The sequence below is a fragment of the Chelonoidis abingdonii genome, chromosome 6, assembly GCF_003597395.2.
Source record: "Chelonoidis abingdonii isolate Lonesome George chromosome 6, CheloAbing_2.0, whole genome shotgun sequence".
In the NCBI taxonomy this organism is placed as follows: Eukaryota; Metazoa; Chordata; order Testudines; family Testudinidae; genus Chelonoidis; species Chelonoidis abingdonii.
In genome coordinates this window covers 28,875,204-28,896,338 of record NC_133774.1, presented here as the reverse complement: position 1 = coordinate 28,896,338, position 21,135 = coordinate 28,875,204, and the positions used below count along the sequence as shown (strand labels likewise).

At 40.0% G+C, this 21,135-nt stretch overlaps 1 protein-coding gene across 1 annotated transcript in view; it reads left to right on the top strand.

Moving 5' to 3' along the window:
* Positions 1 to 21,135, top strand: part of RICTOR (RPTOR independent companion of MTOR complex 2) — a 194,734-nt gene that overhangs the window by 21,522 nt on the left and 152,077 nt on the right. The window contains exons 3-4 of the mRNA XM_075067463.1: positions 11,428 to 11,511; positions 20,407 to 20,504. Of these exons, the coding sequence (XP_074923564.1) occupies positions 11,428 to 11,511; positions 20,407 to 20,504 (182 nt within the window). The remainder of the gene's footprint in view (positions 1 to 11,427; positions 11,512 to 20,406; positions 20,505 to 21,135) is intronic.

The following is a 21,135-nucleotide window of genomic DNA, read 5'->3' as shown; positions in this document are numbered from 1 at the left end:
ACGTCTCCGCATATACCGCACACAGCTCGTCTACCAGACTCGCATGCCTATCCCACCACTCCCCGCCCCCTGACAGGACCCCCAGAACTCCTGACTCATCCAACCCCCCCAGCTCCTTGTCCCCTGACCACCCCCTCCAGAGACCCACCACCCTAAGTGCCCGCCCCGGACCATCCTTGCTTCCTGCCCCCTGACTACCCTGACCCCTATCCATCTACTCCTCTGCTCCCTGACTGCCCCCTCCAGAGACCCCTGCCCCTAGTCGTCCCATTTCCTATCCAACCTACCCTGCTCCCTGTCCCCTGACTCCCACCCCCCCTTATCCAACCCCTCCCCGGCCTCAGACCCCTTTACCATGAGGTTCCAAGCAGAGCCAGATATGCTGCCCTGCAGGAGCGCACATCCCTGCCCCCCAGAGCACTGTGTGCGCGGTGACAGGGCTCCGGATGAGCGGGGAGTGTGTCTGCCTCCTTGTGGAGCCAAACACTGCCCCGCAGGAGTGCGCAGCCCCGGTCCCCAGAGCGCTGCACGCGCGGCGGCAGTGCTCCATGGGAGGGAGGAAGGCAGGGAAGGGGCCGGTGGCTTGCTGCGCTCGGCAAGGCGCTCCAGCCAGGATTTTTAATGGCACGCTGGAGTCCTGGCAGGCAGAAGCATGCCATTAAAAATCGACTTGCATGCTCTCTTTGGCACGTGTGCCATAGGTTGCCAACCCCTGATATAAAGCCAGAGCTGGCGTTAGGAGGTAGCAAGCAGGGCAGTTCCCCATGGCCCCACGAAGCTAAGCTTCTCAGGCTTGGGCTTCAGCCCTAGTTGGCTTGGGTTCAGCTTTCTGCCCTGAGCTCTAGTGAGTCTAATGCTGGCCCTTCTTGATGGACCCTCTGAAATCTGCTCGTGGCCCCTCAGGGGCCCTCTGATGCCTGGTTAAGAACCACTGGCATCATACTTAGTCCTGTCCCAGTAGAGAGGACTAGATGACCTGTCAAAGTCCCTTTCATGCCTACATTTCTATGATTCAGTGATTCTATAATATTGCTAATATTTCCCTGATATAGTATGTATAACTTTGTGCTTTTGGCCAAATCTGCAAATGTATTGATGTAACTGTGATTTTTTGTAAGACTGCTTTTAACACTGCTATGACTGTCTGCTTAATAAATCCTGGCTTTCATATTTTGAAAGGAAATATAACTTCAATAATTGCTTTAATAATTAGAAAAAATATTAACAAGAAAAGGCAGAACTTGTAACTCCCAGCCATTCATTCACCCATCATTACCAAAATAGACAGAAGTGCAAAGAATCTAATTCTTAATTGTGTATGGGTAGACATGTTAATAAGATTTTTAAAAAGTTGTTTGCTGCTGTCCTGTGGTGTAGATTGGAGGATGGATACCCTTGTTTTGAGGGGAAGTGGGTGAAAGGGCCTCCCCAGCACTCTGTGTTCTCTGTTTGCTTCAGTGCAAGGTATTTGTCAGGAAATGACTATTCAGGAGGTGAGATGCAGTTTACTTTGGTATTTCTGCCCTCAAGCAACTTGATGTTTCCTCATCAGTTCAGTTATCTGCTATTGTATCTTCCTGTCCTCTTCTCTTTGCTGCAGGAACTTTCGAGAATTTCACTCCGTTTGTCTACCCTACTTTCTGGCCTCTGGTATGGGTAAAATAACCATATCTTCCTTTTTATTCCTCTTCTCTCCTCTCCCCCCGCCCTCGCCTTCCTTAGGTTAGCAGGTTTCTCAGTGACTGTCAGAAGTCCTCTGTGCCATAGCCTGTTGAGGGTAGATGCTATACAAAAGGACAGACCTTAGTTTGTAATGATAGAAAATAAGGTAGCTATGTCAACTTAATATTCCCAGAAAGACAATGTCTGACAAACACACACAGATGGTAAGCAGCTTTTCTCCTTATTTCTGGATTTGGGGATGGTGAGAAATAGGTGGGCCTATTCTGTTGAAAAGGTGATTATTTAATAACTGATTATGCCATTGAAAGTCCTAACTCTGGAGAATATTATTTTGAGTGCATATTCCCAAAGGCGATGAAGGCATTGTTCATGAGGGTAGAGGCAAACCTGATAGATATGTTGTCTTGCTGGTTAGCTGGATGATCCTAGAGTTGCTACTGAAAAAAGGGATTATTACTTTTACAGGATTTCCTTGCAAATCATCTTTGCTTTGTAATATTCATGCCAAATGAGAGTGCCCCGTATCAAATGTTCTCTGAAACAATGCCAGATGACGTGAGAAATGTCCACCTTAAAATTAACTAGTTTTTAACACTGTGAGACATAAGCTTAAATGTCTTTAGGCTTTGATCTCTGTAAATCACTGAATACCTTTTCTTTTACCTCATGCACGATAATTTCAGTAAGAAAATGCCTTGTACTGTATGAATACATGCTGTTTAGCCAAAGATGCCTATTCAGTACTGTAAATAACTTTACTTGTAATGCTGCAGTAGCATGGTGTTTGTTAATGCATATGGCAAAATGCCATGAAATACTGGGCTTTGTAGGTGCTGGCAGATACAGTATGATGTAAATGCCTTGGCTCAGTTGCTCATGCTTTGAACTTTCAATAAAAATACTTTTTTTTTTTTTAACACTAGGTTTACATGTTTTAATGGTGGCATATTACTTATTTGTATTACTGTAATGGTTTAACTTTTTTGCCTGCTGTTTATCAACCCTTTTGTGGCATATTGTTGGGGGTGGGGGTGGGGGTGTATGCATTTTGGTAATGAAAGAAGGAAAGCAGTGGCTAGGGAAGTTAGCAGAGACAGAGAAAGGGTGACAGATAGTGGAGATAGAGAGAGGAGGTCAGGTATCTGCAAATAGGAAGGTCTAGGTGGTTGTACGGGATGATGGAGCTATGAAGATGAGAAAAAGGAATTGACATTTTTTTACCTGTAGCTATATCTGACTGTTTATAAGCAGTAGTGGTGACAGCCAGTCATACATGGAAGAAAGTTCCACAAAGCCCAGTCTGGTGCTTCCATTGTGTCTGCCAGAGTCCCTGGCATGACCTGCCCGTCAACCTGGGTTTTGAACAGGTCCTGGTTCTTGGATAAGGATGGGCCAGTCTCCTCATTCTAGTCATGGCTGTGGATCTCCTCTTCAGTATCAGCATTGTCCACCCACAAACCAAGTGATGGAGTTTTGGAGAAGCTCTTCTCAAGTTCATTATAAAAGGGGAAGACCTTATGAGTGATCCCAACAGTACTGTTGTGGTCCTTCACATGTCTGTTGTCTTGTCTAAGGGTACGTCAACACTACGGGATTATTCAGATTTTACATAAACCGGTTTTATAAAACAGATTGTATAAAGTCGAGTGCACGTGGCCACACTAAGCACATTAATTCGGCGGTGTGTGTCCATGGTCCGAGGCTAGCGTCGATTTCCGGAGCATTGCACTATTGGTAGCTATTCCATAGCTATCCCATAGTTCCCGCAGTCTCCCGCACCCCTTAGAATTCTGGGTTGAGAGCCCACTGGCTGATGGGGCAAAAATCATTGTCGCGGGTGGTTCTGGGTAAATGTCATCATTCCTTCCTTCCTCCGGGAAAGCAACGGCAGACAATCATTTTGCGCCCTTTTTCCCTGGATTGCCCTGGCAGACACCATAGCACGGCAACCATGGAGCCCGTTCAGCTTTTTTTTTTTACAGTCACTGTATGTGTACTGGATGCCGCGGACAGAGGCGATACTCCAGCGCTACACAGCAGCATTCATTTGCTTTTGCATGATAGCAGAGATGGTTATCAGTTGTTCTGTACTTCTGCTCTGTCATGGGTGCCCTGGCTGAGATTTGCTGGGGCGCAAAGCAAAACTGGGAATGACTCCCCGAGTCAATCCCTCCTTATGTTTCTAAAAATAGGTCAAGTCCGCGTAGAATATGGGGCAATGTGGCTAGAGAAAACCAGTGTTATCAAGAGAGCACAGCTGCTCCGTGTCAAGATTCCCGCAGAAATTGATGAAAAAGCTGCATGCCATTCACGGGGAAGTTGGCCTGACACAACCCAACCGTTGCTTCCCTCCTCCCCCAACCTTCCTGGCGTACCGGGTTGCACATCCCCCATTGTGATTGCACGAAGTCTATAAAGAATGCGAGAATAAGAAACAGTGGACCTTGTAGTGAGAAAATGCAGAGAAGGAGGCAGACCCTACTAGTTGCTATGACAGTCTCAGGAGGTTAAGTGTGCGAGGGAAGGAGCCCAGCATGCCGCTGCTATCTAGGCCAGGCAGTACCAGAATCTTTTCTTAGCACAGGAAAGGGAGGAGGCTGATGGAGCGCAGCCCCCAGTTCGCTGTGATGAGGCGGTTACCAGCCTTCTGATACCATCTACTGGGAAGACCAGGATCATTTCTATTTTTACCCAGGCGCCCCGGCTGACCTCACATGAGGCAAGCCAGGAGCACTTCACGGCTGATGGTGACAACGGATATCAGTCATATTGTACCTGTCTGCCACCAGGGAGGGAAGAGGAGTGATGCTGCTCTTCACTGCTGCAGCATCGCGTCTACCAGCAGCATTCAGTAGACACGAGGTGACATTGAAAAAAGTCAAGAAACGATTTCTTTCTCTTTCTTTCATGTGGTGGGGGGAGGGAGTAAATGACGAGCCTATCCCTGAACCACGCTGGACAATGTGTTTGAACGTACAGGCACTGGGAGCTCGCCAAAATGCAATAGTTTTAGGAGACTGCTGTGGACTGTGGGATGCTGGAGTCCTTCAGTACCCCCTCCCTCCCTCCATGAGCATCCATTGATTCTTTGGCTTTCCGTTCGCTTTGTCACGCAGCACTGTGTAGCTGGAGATTTTTCAAACGCTTTGGCATTTCGTCTTCTGTAACAGAGCATGTGATTAGAACAGATTTGTCTCCCCATACAGCGATCAGATCCAGTATCTCCCGTACGGTCCATGCTGGAGCTCTTTTTGGATTTGGGACTGCATTGCCACCCGTGCTGATCAGAGCTCCACGCTGGGCAAACAGGAAATGTAATTCAAAAGTTCGCGGGGCTTTTCCTGTTTACCTGGCTACTGCATCCGAGTTCAGATCACTGTCCAGAGTGGTCACAGTGGTGCACTGTGAGATACCGCCCGGAGGCCAATACCGTCGATTTGCGGTCACACTAATCCTAATCCGATATGGTAATACCGATTTTAGCGCTACTCCTCTCGTTGAGGAGGAGTACAGAAACTGATTTTAAAGAGCCCTTTATATCGATATCAAGGGCCTCGTAGTGTGGACGGGTGCGCACTTAAATCGGTTTAACGCTGCTAAAATCGGTTTAAACGCGTAGTTGTTTACCCTTTTTCCAGCACTCCTCTTGTCTTTGGAGTAGGTACACCTAGCCATCTGCTTATGTAGCTGCTGGTAAGTCAAGTCACTTCCGCAGTTATTTGACAATTAGAACTGCACATGTTCTTCATCCCACAGAGCAATGAAGTCACTGGCCTCTGTGTGGGACCAGGCAGATATAAGTCATAGTGATGAAAACACAAAGTTTGGATTCTCATGTATTTGTAACAGGGTGGATAAAAATCAATGATGATTTTTTTTAAAAGGATTTTTTTATTTGAATCAGGGTTTTTCCTCAAAAAAATCTATCTAAAGATAGTTTTAATTAAGATACATTATAGCTCAGATATCGCCTCATGGAATAGGGATTATTAATTCTGTAGTATGAGACAATATATTCATGTAATGTTTAAGAAAATCCACCCTGATTTGTACTGTAAAAGCGGCTTCTAATTTGGACCTCATGCTTTTGCCAACAATATTTGAATAGGCTTATACTTATGTCCCAGAGGACTGCAGAACAGTTCAGTGTAGATAGCACACCAGACAGGTTACCTCACGTGTGTGAACAGTGCAGTGTGGGGCAGCAGCAGACATGAGTACTTGCACTGGTTTAGTTAAACTGGAAGTGGGATACATCCACACAGCCATTAGATGTATTTAACTTCCACTGATACAGAATTGCATTGGTTGTGAACTGAAGTAGCACCTATTGATTTTTGAGACTAGAGAACTATTGGTTAATATTTCAATATAGTAGTAACTCTTTCTGCATTGGAATCTAAATATACCCCTGCCCCAATATAAGGCTCTTGTTAGCCAAAAAATCTTACTGCTTTATAGGAGAAACCACGTTATATCGAACTTGCTTTGATCCGCCGGAATGCGCAGCTCTGCGCCTCCCCTCCCCCTCTGAGCACCGCTTTACTGCGTTATATCCGAATTTGCGTTATATTGGGTCACATTATATCGGGGTAGAGGTGTATAAAGGAAGTGTTATTTGTTAAAATTCCTATGTAGGTTTTAGTTATGAAACTTAATTATTAGGATTTTTTTTGTTTTTTTAATTTTGAAAATAAACAGGTCCAGCAGAGACCTTTGTATAATTATTTTTTTTACAATAGACAAAACATTTCCTGCATCTCAATAGCTGAAAGGATTTTCTTAAAACTCTGCTTTCCCTGCCCTTTCCCAAAGGGGTGTGTTGGGGGTAGAGGGGGAAAGAAACCAACCCCTGGGCCAAGACCAGATACAGGCAATTTTAAAGAAGTGTTTTCAGGAAGCTTGTATGTATGCTAAAGTGGCGGTTTATAATACAAATTCTGAGCAATACAAAGCCTCTACTATAACAAAGGTGACTGTTTAAATGGGTCCAACCAATGAGTCTAATCCTCCAAAAACGCCACCATGTGCATAACTTTACTTAAATGAGCAGTCCCATTACTACAATAGGACTGCTTATGTCTGTAGTTATGCTCATGTAAGGGTTTGCAGCATTAGGTCCAGGAAAGCGATGCTAATAAACTTTAAATGGAGTAAGTCAGAAAGAATATCCCAAGAGAGCTAATTAACACATGACTTTAAAGTGTTCTTTATAAAGGGTTAGTTATTTCTCCAAACAGGTCACCTGGACCTCAGTTTCTTCTTTTCTTCTCCAGTGAAATCAGTAGCATTTACTTGATGCTGTGGGTAACTGTTTTGAAGTTCCATTGGTATGGAGAGAGGAGAGGAAGAGAAAGTGCTGATTGGATCTGTCTTCTCTTCCCCTATCATCTATCCCAACTCCTATCAAAGCAGGTGACTGATTTCCCTACTTCTCTGAAAGGGGACACAAGTTTAGGAGGCAGAAATGGGACTGGACAGTCACATTTCTTCCTGTGTCTGATTATGCTTCACTGTTGAGCCAAGGAGAAACCGAGCCTGTCTTGTCTACCGCAGGATGAATCAGACTCCAGGCAGTCCATTTCTTGAGTGCACTTGAGGAGGTGATGCTAGTACGCAGTAGGTCCAGCACAATCTAGGGATTTTCTTGACCCAGTTGTTTCTCCCTCTATGGACAGCGATTGTTTGCATCCAGGTAGTTTCTGGTTTGTATCTCATATGCCTCCATTAATGCAGGATTTTGGAGGTGCTCTGGTTCTCTGGCCATTACCAGCTGCAGAGGGCCTTGGTAAAAGTACCCCTGCAGCACATGAAGAGCAGACTGACTGTGTGCTCCACCACCTACTGCTGATGCTGAGAATTTGTCATATGACATAGTGTATGGCAGGGCTTATTTTTGGTTTTGGGATACTGATTGCTTCATCTTCAGAGGTAAAGTTACCACCTTTTAAGTTGTTAGTAAGGACCATTTAAGTTGAGAGCATTTACATTTTCAGAAGAAAACTCTGTTAATTTCTAAACAAAGAAAAAAAAATCCTCCATCAGACTTAAGAGTTTCATTCTCAAAGCAACATTCCTGAAGTTTAGCATTTGTTTCAGGCATTAGGGATCTCCTTTACCTGCCCAGGAATGGCCTTGATTCAATTTCCCTGTTCTAGTCTCCAAAATGTAAAAGTATTTTGAGTGTTAACTACGTGGCAACCTGAGATCGCATGTACAACTAGTCTTTTGGCTTTTCTCTATGCTTCTGTTCAAGGTAAATACTGTAGCTATAGTTGATATAAGGTTGTGTCAGCATTTCCATTATAAAATCTGTTTTTTTAGGAGTTTATAACTTAACTGTAATAAAAAAAAAAAAATAAAAAAAAATTCCCTGGACTTCCTATGAATTTGGCATACAAGGTCCCAACCTGAGAACGCTTAAAGGAAAAGAAAAGACTAGATTAGAATGCCTTCTATACACATTTAACTTAGATTTAAAACAAAATGAAAAGGAAGAAAGTAATCTGGCAAGAGATTGGGTATTTTAAAAGACAAAAATGACCATAATTGTTATCTTTGTGAATTGGCTACTGCATATCATGGTATATTTTTCATACAAATTTTATTTATCCAAGCCCAGTAAGTTTTACAACTTATTTTTAAATTTACAAAGTGTCATGCAGGAGTGACTTATCCCTTCTAAATGTATTTTTATACAATAGACCAAGATTTGGAAAATTTTACTTGGATACCTATTGACAGGAAGACTTAAGCCTGCTAGTGAGAGTTAAATATAAAAGACGAGAGCAAAGAAGGCCCACAAAGGAGTGGCTGAGGCAGTACTGTTTCCACCACCTTCTGTTGCTGGGACATCTACAATTGTCTCTGGGCCTTACTTGGATGCTCCAAATTTTGTATCAGTCTCTAGTTTATAGGCAGGTTATGAACTTGAAACTTTATTCCCGTGTAACTGATATAGAGGGCATTTTTTATCAGTTTTCTTCCCTGCTTCCAGAATCTTTTGTCTGCTGTGAAGCAGAGAAGTTTCTCCTAGTCCACCTCCGTTTTTGGAGCGGTTAAACTTGCTCCTATACAAGTCCACTTCTTGCTTCTGCCTCTGCTCATAGCTTTCCCAAGCATCAGTAGCAGGATGAAATTAATATGATTATCAATAGTTTCCTTGATATCCTGAAGGATTAGGAATAGCAAGATTGAAACTAATCAGTCTTGTTTTTGTTATTGGTTATGAGCAACTGCAGTTACTGGATTTGTCTGACACAGGAAGATAGAATTGTTTTAGGTATGCTTCACATTTAGAAGGTTATTTTTACAAACAAAAGGCCTAGAAACCAATTTTAAAAAATGCTTAAATTCTGCAGAAATCTCTGATTTTAATCTGTTGTGTTTGCCTTGCCGGAAAGATATTCCCACTTCCCTTGAGCAAAAGTAGAGTTTTCAAGACCTACCATAGACTGTATGTGGTAAACTGTCAAGTACAGATATTTACATACCGGATTATATTGACTCTGAAGTATGTGTTGCATTTTACTGTGTCAAACCTGTATTAATTTACAAGAATGTATGAGTTTTAACTATTAATTTGTTTGAATATCAATTTTAGCTTGGTATTCAGTGCACGTTATCATGTGTTGCTTGGTAATTTTATAAACAATTTTTGTGTAGGCTCTTTTGTGTGTGTGTCTGTGTGTGCGCGCAAGAAACTTCATTTTAAACAGTTTTATCCTCGTAGTCTTCACTTTCCTAAAATAGCAACCATGGTTATGGTGCTTTTTATTTTTTCAAGCAGATACAATGCATGGAATTTTTTCTATTAACTTGTGTTCCCCTTTCTCTATAGCTGCCCACTCTGTCATTGCTGGGGCACTGATTGAGTTCCATTTTGCATATAAAATGGAGATTCAGTCTCTTATGTGAAAAATACAGCATCATCAAATTTACAGCACTTATTCTTTGAATGAAAAATGAATTTACATGTAAATTCATTCGATGTTCAAATTAATTATAGAGTAGATAAACATACTTTTTTTCCTGAAAACATTGATAAAAATTGGATTTTATTTAAATTGGAGTTTTTTATTTTGCTGTTTTTAATTTTTCTTTTTAAAAATAAACCTGTTTTAAAATTAAATCTGAAAATAATATAAAATATGTTAAGGCCCATATTTATTACAGTCTCTTAAACCAAAAAATAAATATGCTAAATCCATGACTGAGCCTCTATCAAAATCTTTGTGCTAAAGGCTGCTTTTTCTATATAAAGAATGAATCAAGGGATAAAGATAACTTTTGAGATAATGCTTTAAAAATATGGCACGATAGGTCGTGTACCATATTAAGGACTTAATCTTGTAGGGGGCCCTAGGGGCTGTGCTACTGGATGCCCTAGACTGGTAACGTCATCACAAAGTTGGGACATACCTCAGACACCAGGAGACGCTTTCATGTTTTTCATCAGGGTTATCCATTGAACATAACTACCTACTCCTATTTTATAGCTTTTCGCTACCTGAGCTCTGATTTTCTTAGTTCTCAAATTATTTCTCCACCCACCATGGAAATTCAGTCTCCAACTCATGGAAGACTACTGGTCTGCCCAGTAACTACCAGCCCTTGCTTCTTGAAGTGTCTGTCTCTTTGCATGAGTACACAGCGATACAGACAAACAGGAATGCATTAATATCTCAACGGCCTCTAAGCAAATAAAATACTGCAGTGCAAAAGGTATGTGGGTTACACAAGCAGAGGTCTTGTTTTGTTAGTGTTTTTGTTTTGTTTTGTCTTTCTGGGGGTGATGGTTGGGTGTGGCAGGGGAATTATGTAACAAGGGGAAAAGGAGCAGAGTGTGCAACCAGAAAGGAGCAGCGGTGGTATCAAATCAGGATACTATGAAAGAACAACATTCTTCAGAGAGCAGCCTCTAGTGTTGATTTTAACACCTGGAGACTGGGAGGGGGAAAAAAAACCTGCCATGCCCACAGGTCCTAAAAAGATTCTGTACGGAATATTTTCAAGAAAATATCCGTACCTCTAAATAAAAAGGAACATATGCCAAATGTAAACAGTGCAACAAAGAGATGCAAGACCTGACTGTCAGAATGAAACAACATTATGAAAAATGCTCTTCAGAAGGCAATGACTTTGAAGATGAAGTGCATCTCTGAACAATCTGGGTCAACTGGTTAGTAAAATTATTTTTCCATTATTATGGACTGCCTACTATGTTCTGCTATGATAAATGATAGCTTAGATTGTCATAAATTTGTGTTTTGGGTGGATTACTTATTAATTTCAAAATGTTTATGTTCAAAATATAATTGGTATGTATGTGGCGTACTTATCAATTACCATTTTTGCTCTTGCGGCTGGACTTTTCAGATTTTTTTTTTTCTTTGCTCAATATAATCATATATTCTAGGTGTAGCTTTCCTGTTTAAAAGTAAAGTTTTATTAGGCAATTTATGAATATTAACATTTGAAATGTTCTTTCAAACTGTTTGAGATGTTGCTAGAGATAAGGATTTAAATAGACTTAGGTAATCTTTATTTATTTATTTATTTATTTATTAATTCCCATATAATACTTGGTTTAGATTAAATTATATCATTTAAACAGTGGTACAAACCTCTGCAGTAGATGGAATCTTTCATTTACAATGTCATTTTTTTTTTAAAGCTATCTTGAGTAATACTCAGTGAGTTAGTGACTCTTTTTTTATTTTTTTTTAACCATTTTTGTTTCAGGGTCCATCTTAGACATAAGAGATTATGAATGCACATCATGTCTACAGCTTGAGTCATCTACTGGTACCACCAGCAGCATTGCAAGTAAGCATACATCAGATGGTAAACTACCTTTATTCTCCCCCAAGATGTACGGTGGAATTCAATGATCGACTTTTGAACTATTTATTAAGAACTGGCCTTTCTGATGACAATTCGTGAAGAAAATAGTGACAACACAGATGGAATTATCACGCCACAGTAGTCAACGTTGGGCTAAAGAGAAATGTGGAAGATATCCTGACTATACTGAAACATATTTGCATACCCTTGAATAAATTGCAGAACGATTGCTGCTGTATTATTGATTCTGTTGCAATTTTGAAAGAACTTGAAGAGACGCTGAAGAAAGAAAAACCCAACAACAAAGTTCTGTTGCAGGCTGTAAAGAAGCAGATGGATTAAGCGCTCGCTTACTCCTCATTTTCTTGCCAATATTTTCAACTCAGAATACCAGGGTGAATATGATGCAGCTGTGACATTGGTGACAATTAGATGCCGATCAGTCATGCCAATTGTAATAACCATTTAAGCAGCTAATATTTTTTTAAAAAAAGTTACACCATTGGACTGGTGGATGTCATTAGCTAAGCACATGTGCAGAGTTTGTTGAAGTGCTGAACTAGCTTTTGACAGCAGTAGCCTCTTCAACAGGCGCAGGAAGAATATTTTTTCATTTGAACTAATTCAGAGTTGGAAAATCTATTGGGAGTTGAAAAAGCTGGAAAACTTGTTTTCTCTTCCTATCTCTGAATAAAAACAAGGAGGCAGGAGGGGATGAAATCAACTATTTTTGAAAGTCTGAAGGACAGCCTAAGTAATTTAGGAGACTGTTCTCTCATTTTCAAGAGACTTGGGCAAGTCTTATGACTTGCGCTCCTGTTACTTTTACTTAGATATATTTGAAAAGTTTCCCAGGCTACCCTGAAATCTGTTTAATTCAATGAGTACGATTAATCTCTCTGTTTAATAAATCATTTAGTTGTAATTGTGACACATATTTTGATAAAAGATGTTTATGTATCCAAAACACCTCCAGTTATGTTGTTTAATAAAAATACATTTTATATACAGTTTTATGTCTTCAATTAAATTCCAGTTACTGTCCTAATGCGCTTGTCACAAATAATGAGAAGTTAATTATTCATTTTCTGACATACTAAAAATGCACAATTAGTAAGAATTTGAAAATATTAAGTTATATAATTGCTTAAATAAATGTGATATAATGTACCCTTCTAGGTCAAAAAAAAAAAGATGTACCAAATGTAGTATAAAGCTTCTACTTAATTGTAAATCAACATGATTTAATGGTTATACCAGCCAATGAGAGTGCCCCTTTTTTAGAAAATATGTGAAGTACAAATGGACAGGATTGATTTGATTTAAATCACTAATCAGGAAGACTCAATTTAATCATGATTTTCTACATAAAAGTGCATTCTTATTGGTTGTTATAACCTTAATACATATTCTTCATAACTCAGAAATTAGATGTAGGTTTCATTTTTACAAGGTATACACTATACATTTTTAAGCTGATTTATTTTGAAAACTTTTCAAATTAGTTTTATAGCTGTATCAGAAAATGAATGATTGTTTAGGCATTTCATTTACCAAAGATAATTGAAGCAGATGTTTCTGAAGTCATTGGGAGGTGAACTATCTCCAATTCAACAGATGGACCTGTCCTGTAGTAGGTGATTTCTGGGTACCCAACAAGGAAAATAACAGAACACCACTGGCCATCACATACAGCCTCCAGCTAAAACCTCTCCAGCGCATTATCAACGATCTACAGCCTTTCTTGGAAAACGATCCCTTACTCTCACAGACCTTGGGAGGCAGGCCAGTCCTCGCTTCCAGACAACCCCCCAGCCCGAAGCAAATACTCACCAGCAACTACACACCATACCACAGAAACACCAACCCAAGAACCAATCCCTGTAGCAAACCTCGTTGCCTACTCTGTCCCCATATCTACTCTGGCCACACCATCAGAGGACCCAACCACATCAGCCACACCATCAAGGGCTCATTCACCTGCATGTCTACTAATGTTATATATGCCATCATGTGCCAGCAATGCCCCTCTGCCATGTACATTGGCCAAACCGGACAGTCCCTACATAAAAAAATAAATGGACACAGATTGGACATCAGAAATGGTAACATACAAAAGCCAGTAGGTGAACACGTCAGTCTCCCTGGATATTCTATAACAGATATAAAAGTCACCATTCTTGAACAAAAAAACTTCAGAAACAGACTTCAAAGAGAAATAGCAGAACTAAAATTCATTTCCAAATGTAACACCATTAATTTGGGCTTGAATAGAGACTGGGAGTGGCTGGCTCATTACAGAAACAGCTTTGCCTCTCCTGGAATTGACACCTCCTCATCTGTTATTGGGAGTGGACTATATCCACCCTGATTGAATTGGCCCTGTCAACATTGGTTCTCCACTTGTGAGGTACTCTCTTCTCTTCATGTGTCATTATATAATGCCCGCATCTGTAACTTTCACTCATGAATCTGAAGAAGTGAGGTTTTTTACCCACGAAATCTTATGACCAAATACATTTGTTAGTTTTTAAGGTGCCACCGGACTCCTTGTTGTTTCTAGTTCAACAGGTTAATCATTAATATTTGGAGGATTTTCTTGCCATGCTGTATTAGGAGGAGAACATCACCAGACAGACATTTAAATTGTTTTATTTAACTAAAACAGCAGCATTATGGATTCTGGATTTTTTTCTTCAACAGGAAACTTACAATATTTTAACAAAAAAGCATATGTCTCTCGCTTCTCACGTTTATCTCCAGACTTCTCCTTGTCCAAATCTATTCCGCCCCCAACAATCTTCTATTTATTGAACTTTTCGAAACTTTGCACTTTTAGAGAGAGGTAAGGGATTGACCCCTGTGTGCACAAATTTGCAGAGGGACAATAGAGTTGAGGTCTATTATTTCTCACTTCTGTTTATTTATTTAAAAACATTTTTGCTGTTAACAAGCATGTTACCTCTGGAGAGGCAAATCCAGTTTAGAACTGCAAAACTAAGCATCTCTGATGATGTCTTCTAGACTAAACACTGAGTCCCATTGAATATATAGAAAGATTAACCTAAATAATCTATACAGAAGCCTATGGAACCCCATAAGATTGTGTCCCTAATCCGTGAACTATTGGAACTCATTTACAAACTTTTCTTAAACATTACATGAATATATTGTCTTATATATAGAATTAGAATTGAAAATCCCTATTCCATTAGGGCTACATTATACATACATTATAGCTCAAAGTTATCTTAATTAAAACTATCTTAATTTGGATTTTTTATTTAAATCGGATTTTTGAGGGGAAAAACTATTTTTAAAATTATTATTTTTTTTCCATTCTGCAAATGGAAAAGCTGATTAAAATTGATGATTTAAATTGAGGCTTTCCACTTCATGATTTAAATTGCCTTGATTTAAATTAATTCACCTGTTAATCTTTTTCTTTGTCCCAATTATCTAATAGAAGTACCTCCATTTCACAGAATACTCATTTTACTAGTATAGCTCTCTAAACTAATATATTAATTGCAATTTAAAATCCAGATTCACCAGTGAGTTTTGGGAGCTTTGTACTGCTCAATCACGTCAGCGTGATGGGGGAATATACAAAAAAAAATCCAGTATTTAAAAATCAATTTAGTCTAGTCAGGGACTACAAACATTAAGATGCCTTAATCCTAATACTATAGTCATTTCATTGTCACTGCAGGGCAGAGTTAAGCGTGTTTGGGTCATTAACTGTATATTTTTAACATATTTACATTTCCTGGGTTTAAGATTACACTTAAAAGAAATCCAGAGTTATGCATTTTTTTTAATTATTATTATTTAAGATAATTGCATCCCTGTAATTTTTTTTTTAAAATCTTAAATTACTGATACCTGCTCTCAACTAAATTCCATCTTTTAAATCTGGGAATCATATACTCTGTGTAAAGTCTTCAGAGAGTCTTTTAATTGTGTGTACAGTATCTAGCACAATAGGGTTCTGATCATTGATTGGGGACAAAGTACAAATAATTAATCCTTAATCTGTTCTTTGAAAAGGCAGCATGGTGTGTCTGAGAATAATACCAACAGTTCTTAGAAATCAGATGCATTGTCTACTTGAGCGAAGGACCTCAATTTTTTGGAGTAGTTTCTGAATACTGGACTTCACATGCATATGGGTGTGAATTCAGAGTGCTTATTTTCATTGTGAGTAGTTGATTTCCCTCCAGACATTACCTCAGTAAATTGATAGTGAAGATTATGCCTTCATTCACATGCAATGCCTCAGGTTGCATTGTATACTGATAAAACATTGTTTATTGACTTCTTAATGAGCCTGATTTGTGATGATCTTCATGAGCACCTTAATAAGCTTGCATGAACACCTTAATAAGCTGTGAGTATTTGTGAAGAACTTTCACTTTCAAAAAATAATTTGTCTGTCTACTTAACTCTGACCAGTGATTGATTCCATTGAATGTTTCTAGTCAAATTATTCCTTATGTTCTGCTTAATTCCTGTGGACAGCATCGAGGTTGGAAGGCTGTTCTCAAAGGCTTGTTTGCAAACAACTGCATTGCACCCAGAGACTTTGAGTAGTCTCCATGTGATTCAAGTATAACACAGTGGTTGTCTGGGGTTGTTTATTAATTCTGTGGTCCTTTTAAAGTGAGAGGAAGAAAAAATTTTTTACATAATTTTTAATCAGTATTGTTAAATGAACTTCTGTATGCATTGTAGTTGTACATTTAGTCCCAGAATATTAGACAGACAAGGTAGTCCAATAAAAGATGTACCCTCACCCATTTTGTGTCTCTAAATAAAATTTTGTGAGGTGAAAGAAGTTCCTGACCTTTAGTTTTAGTTACTTGAGAGAAGACCTTAGGGAAGTTTCTGTCTGAGCTCACTTTTAGCACTTAGACTATTTGTTTTCAAACTGTGAGGCATTCCTCCGTGGTAGGGTGCAGTGAGGTTATCAGGGGTCAGTGAGTGAGGTCTCCACAGGGCTGTGGCCAGCCAAGTGTCCGGTCCAAGGCAGGACAGGACCTCTCCTTTAGCAGAGGTGGTAAAGGAGATGGGGAAAGCGCAGCCCATTCCAGCGCTCCCCAGGCAGCAGCCTGCTGCTCTCCCCTCCGTGGTTTCTGGAGACTCCTTGAACGCTCTTCCTGCTGCTGCCCTGGCCTGGATGCCCACTCGTCAACAGCCCTGGGTATTTTTAGATCCTCCAGAGCCTGTGGGAGTGAGAGGCTCTGGCAGGCGGGAGGGAAGGCAAAGACCCCCTGTCCATTCCATGCCATGCTGCCATGGGCTTCTCTGGGGGTGGAGCCAACCAAATGATGCCACCACTGTGCTCTTCTTCGTGAGTCACTTTTTTCCCTAAATGGGAGTGAGTTAGTGGGGAGCTGTTATGAGACTCCAGTGTAGAAGGGGAAGTTTGGGAAGTTCTGCTTTAGACTACTTTTATAGAATCCTCTGATATAAGTGATATTGGCTGGTGCTTCAGCCTGCTGTTTCTACTGTAAATATACTCACAATACACGCATCTTGGAAGGGATGTGTGTGAAAGTATACATTAATTAAACTCATTTATAGAGTCATTGACATTTTTGTGGAAATCTACCATGCTTTCTGTTTGTTCTGCCAGTATATGCTAAACAGGAACAGTGGTTGGAACATTATTTTTGCATATGGTCAGACAATGCTGCCAAATCTGCTAAGGGAAGGTGGTGCCGCTGGTGTGGTGATTACAGCTTGTGGTCCTTCTCTGCGCTGGCTGCTTTATGAAGTAGAGCTCTGTGATGATACCCTGAACACGCTATAGAATGGAATCTCTGACTCGCGTTATGATTCTGGTGGGGTAAATGTGGTATCCCCATCCTCAAGTGCTTAAGTTTATGAGAATTTTGTGAAATATGGATTCTTCTTGCTTTCTGATTTTGCATTTTTAGTGTATGTGTTTGTCACATTTTTAAGCTTTTCTCCATAACCAAGAGGGCTAAAAAACTTTTTTTAAAATGAAAACTTGATTCCAGGAGCTAGTGTTTCAGGAAAACTAAACATGAGTTGGCAACACTGCTAATCATGTCTTCGTACCTTTTCCTACTATTTATAGGAAATTTCAATCCATTATTTTGCAAATATATACACACACCAGTTCTGGACTTTCCCCTTGCTGCCATGATATAAGAATTTACAGGGATGTCAAGGAGAAAGTCCTGCACCGAATCTTAGATATTTGATTCAAGGAGAATCCAATTAGCTGCAGAACCTCAGATCTGGTTAGAGTGAGGATATGTATATCAATTGCAGGTAGGAAAAGAATGGCTAGCGCCAGGCTGAGCCAAATTACTTTCCTTAAATTGTTAACTCTGTATTGTTTTACTCCACCCCTCACACTGGTATTTCTCTCATCTTTCATCTCATATGTTTTTTTTTTTTTTAATTCAAGTTTATTTCTGGTAGTGATATGAAAATGAGCCATACCTCTTTTACCTAGCTAGAATCCATTCCCTGTGAATATTGATTGAAACTAAGATTTGAGTTGATGCTTGACCTACATGCTGACTACTTCATACTTCTCTCCTGAACTAGTGTATTCTAAGGTGATATTCTGTAATTTCTTTATCAGCCTGCTCCTTCTGCGGTTGTATATTGCTGGTATGAACGGATTATAATGGATCAAATTGTTTTGCTTGTTTTTGTAGTTTAGTAATAGAAAAGACCTCTTGTCCTTTCAATTTCCTGCTTGTATTGTAGATCGTATACTGGAGTCTCTTCTCCAGGACAGGAAGATTGTGCCGCAGTGAGATCTTACCTAGGGGATTGGTATTTTTTTTCTTTTCTTTTCCTATTTGATAGTAGGGGTTTTGGAAAGTAGCCAGGACTCTGAGTTACATGAAAAGTTTGGGATAGTTTCTGGCCCCTCGATAAGCTGGAAAATTAGTTTAGCAATATTTCTCTCAAGATTTGCAGTCTGTATGAATAAGAATTATTGTATCATTAGAGAAATGGAAATGTTCTTGCCTATAATTCAGCCTCTCTGAAGGTATAACTATATTCCTATTTGCCCACCTGCCTTCCTCTCAGAGTTTAAACTTTTTATCGGCTTAAGTCTGATCATTTAAGGAGTTCTTTGCTCCTGTTTATGAGAGAACTGAAGCTGAACATTTTAGAAGGCCCAGAAGTATTGGCATCTGAGTGTTACAGGTCCAAAAGCTTTTGTGAGTTAGGGAATTTCCCACCTATGCCATGCCAAAAGCAAAAATCAAAAGAATAGGAGTCAGTTAAATTATATTTTCAGAGAAGACAAATAGCACGCTGTTAAGGCCCTGAAATTAGAGGTTATGACCTAAACTGAAAGCAGTACCATAACTATATCCTGGCATCATCCTCTTTAATTTTCCTTTGTTATGGCTTTGACAGCTTGAAGCATGTAAAACTGGATAAAGTACTAGAAAAATAAACTAGGATTGTGATGAACCTGCCAACAGAATCTCTTCCATCTTTGAATTGTATGATCCCCTGAAAAGTAAATGCTTTTGATGTGGTGTCCAAATACATGTGTAGAATTTTTTTATATCAACCTCCATTTGTTTAGGGTTTTATTTGGTTTAACCCTGATGCATAACATTCTACCATACACTCCCTCCCCAAGCTATCCTGTATGTGTTTGACCACATATCTGATTGATAATGCTTACTGACTGTTCAGTTGGAAGTTAGACTGTTTAGAGTAAATTTTGTTGGAATAAAGGTTGCATCTCCTAGTGGTAGGGCAGGCTAGTGCCCTGTTTTTTCTACATCAGTTCAGGATATGTCTTGAGTAGAGACTTGCCCATTTATTCAGATTTTGTGTTATGCAGTAAATCTTTTTTTGAACAACAGAGACCACTAACATGTTTGTGGAGCTATGGGGGATAGTGCTGTCTGTGATTAAAGCAGTCATTTTCAAACTTGTTTGTACAGAGCTGGCTGGTCAGAAGGTGCTTGCTGTCCTTTTTTTCCAGCTGCAACTTTAATTAAGACAGTAGAAAATGCATTAAATATTTCACTAATAATTCTTATCCAGTCTGTGTTAGGATTACTTAAAAGGGCTAATGTCCCATGTTCTCAGTTGTAGCTGGTGTTGGCTGCTTTAGAAAAGCAGTACCCTGAGTCTGGAGATTACTATAGATCCACCCCCCATGCAAACTCCTTCTTGTTGCTGCTTCCTAGCAGACGGGGAAGTAGTGGTCTGTCTCCAGCTGTACTATGGCCTGGGGTAGTGTTTGGTTGGGAAATATAAGGTATTAATATCAGAAAAGTTAAGAAGGTGAATATTTTATTGAATGTGGTACAGCTGCTGGTAAACAATTCATGCCTACAATTTGGCATCATGGAAGAATAGCCTCTGGCTAAGGCACTGCACTAATATTTGGGAGAACAGGTTCATCTCCTAATTTGACCACAGAATTCCTGTGTGACATTGAACAAGTCACTCATTCTGTGCTTTAATTCACAGTCTGTAAAAAGGAATAATACTTCCCTAACTGTCAGAGGTGCTGAGAATAAATAATGAATTACTCAAGTATTGTAGTGTTGGGGAATATATAACTATCTAGATTTACAATTTGCTGAAGTTTGCTTAATAACAGGATATTGCTAAAATTTTCCTTCGAAACAGGAGTGTGTCTGCTTCTTGGGCTTGCGTCGCTTACTCTGGGAACTCAAATATGCATATTGTGGTGCTAGGTGGAAGCCACATCAGAACTTTTTGAAGAAAAAAGACTAGATCCTTAACCAAAAGCAGGAAAAATAAAGAGAGTACCTATTATGTTTGGGAAAATATGTGATGAGTGCTTGTTTTTTCTGAATCATATCTACCAATAATCTGTTTCTTTTGCAGAACCCTATGATAACTTGAGGGAGATTCTCCAAAATGTGGCCAAATTACAAGGTGTTTCAAATATGAGAAAACTAGGCCACTTGAATAATTTTACTAAGGTAAGAACTTAACTGGTACAGCTTGTTTAGTGGTCAGATATTTTAATGATTATTTTATTTGTACTATGCCAGATGTTTGTTTAGGAGCCTCACAATTGTCCCTGCCACAAAAAGTTTACCATTCAGAATTTAGATGTGACACCATGGCGATAGAGAACAAACAAGATCATGCATTAGTTCACTTACCTCTTGGTGGCTGAATTTTTGTTTGTTTAATTCACTCGTGGGTTGTGTGACAGAAGTGAGTTTTAGTGGAGATTTGAATTACATGCGCAAAGATAGGATAGTTTTTGAGAGGGGAATGGAGTTGCATGGAAAAAGAAATGGAGATGTTTGGGGTGCGGGAGGAATGGGAGGAAAAGAAGAGTGTTTCCGGAGATCTGGGGTAAGTGAAAGGAGACTAATTCAGATATAGGTAGAATTGTACCTTTTAATGCAAGGCAGAAATACACAGAGCGATGGACAGGACCAGAGCTAGGGTTTCTGGCGCCCTAGGCACCGGGACATTTCACCGCCCCGCGCGTGGGTCTCGCGGCTCTGGCGGAGCTGCCGCAGGCATGCCTGCGGCAGGTCCACCGGAGCCGCGGCTCCCTGACCCCGGCGGGGAGGGGGGCGCCCCGGGTTGCCGGAT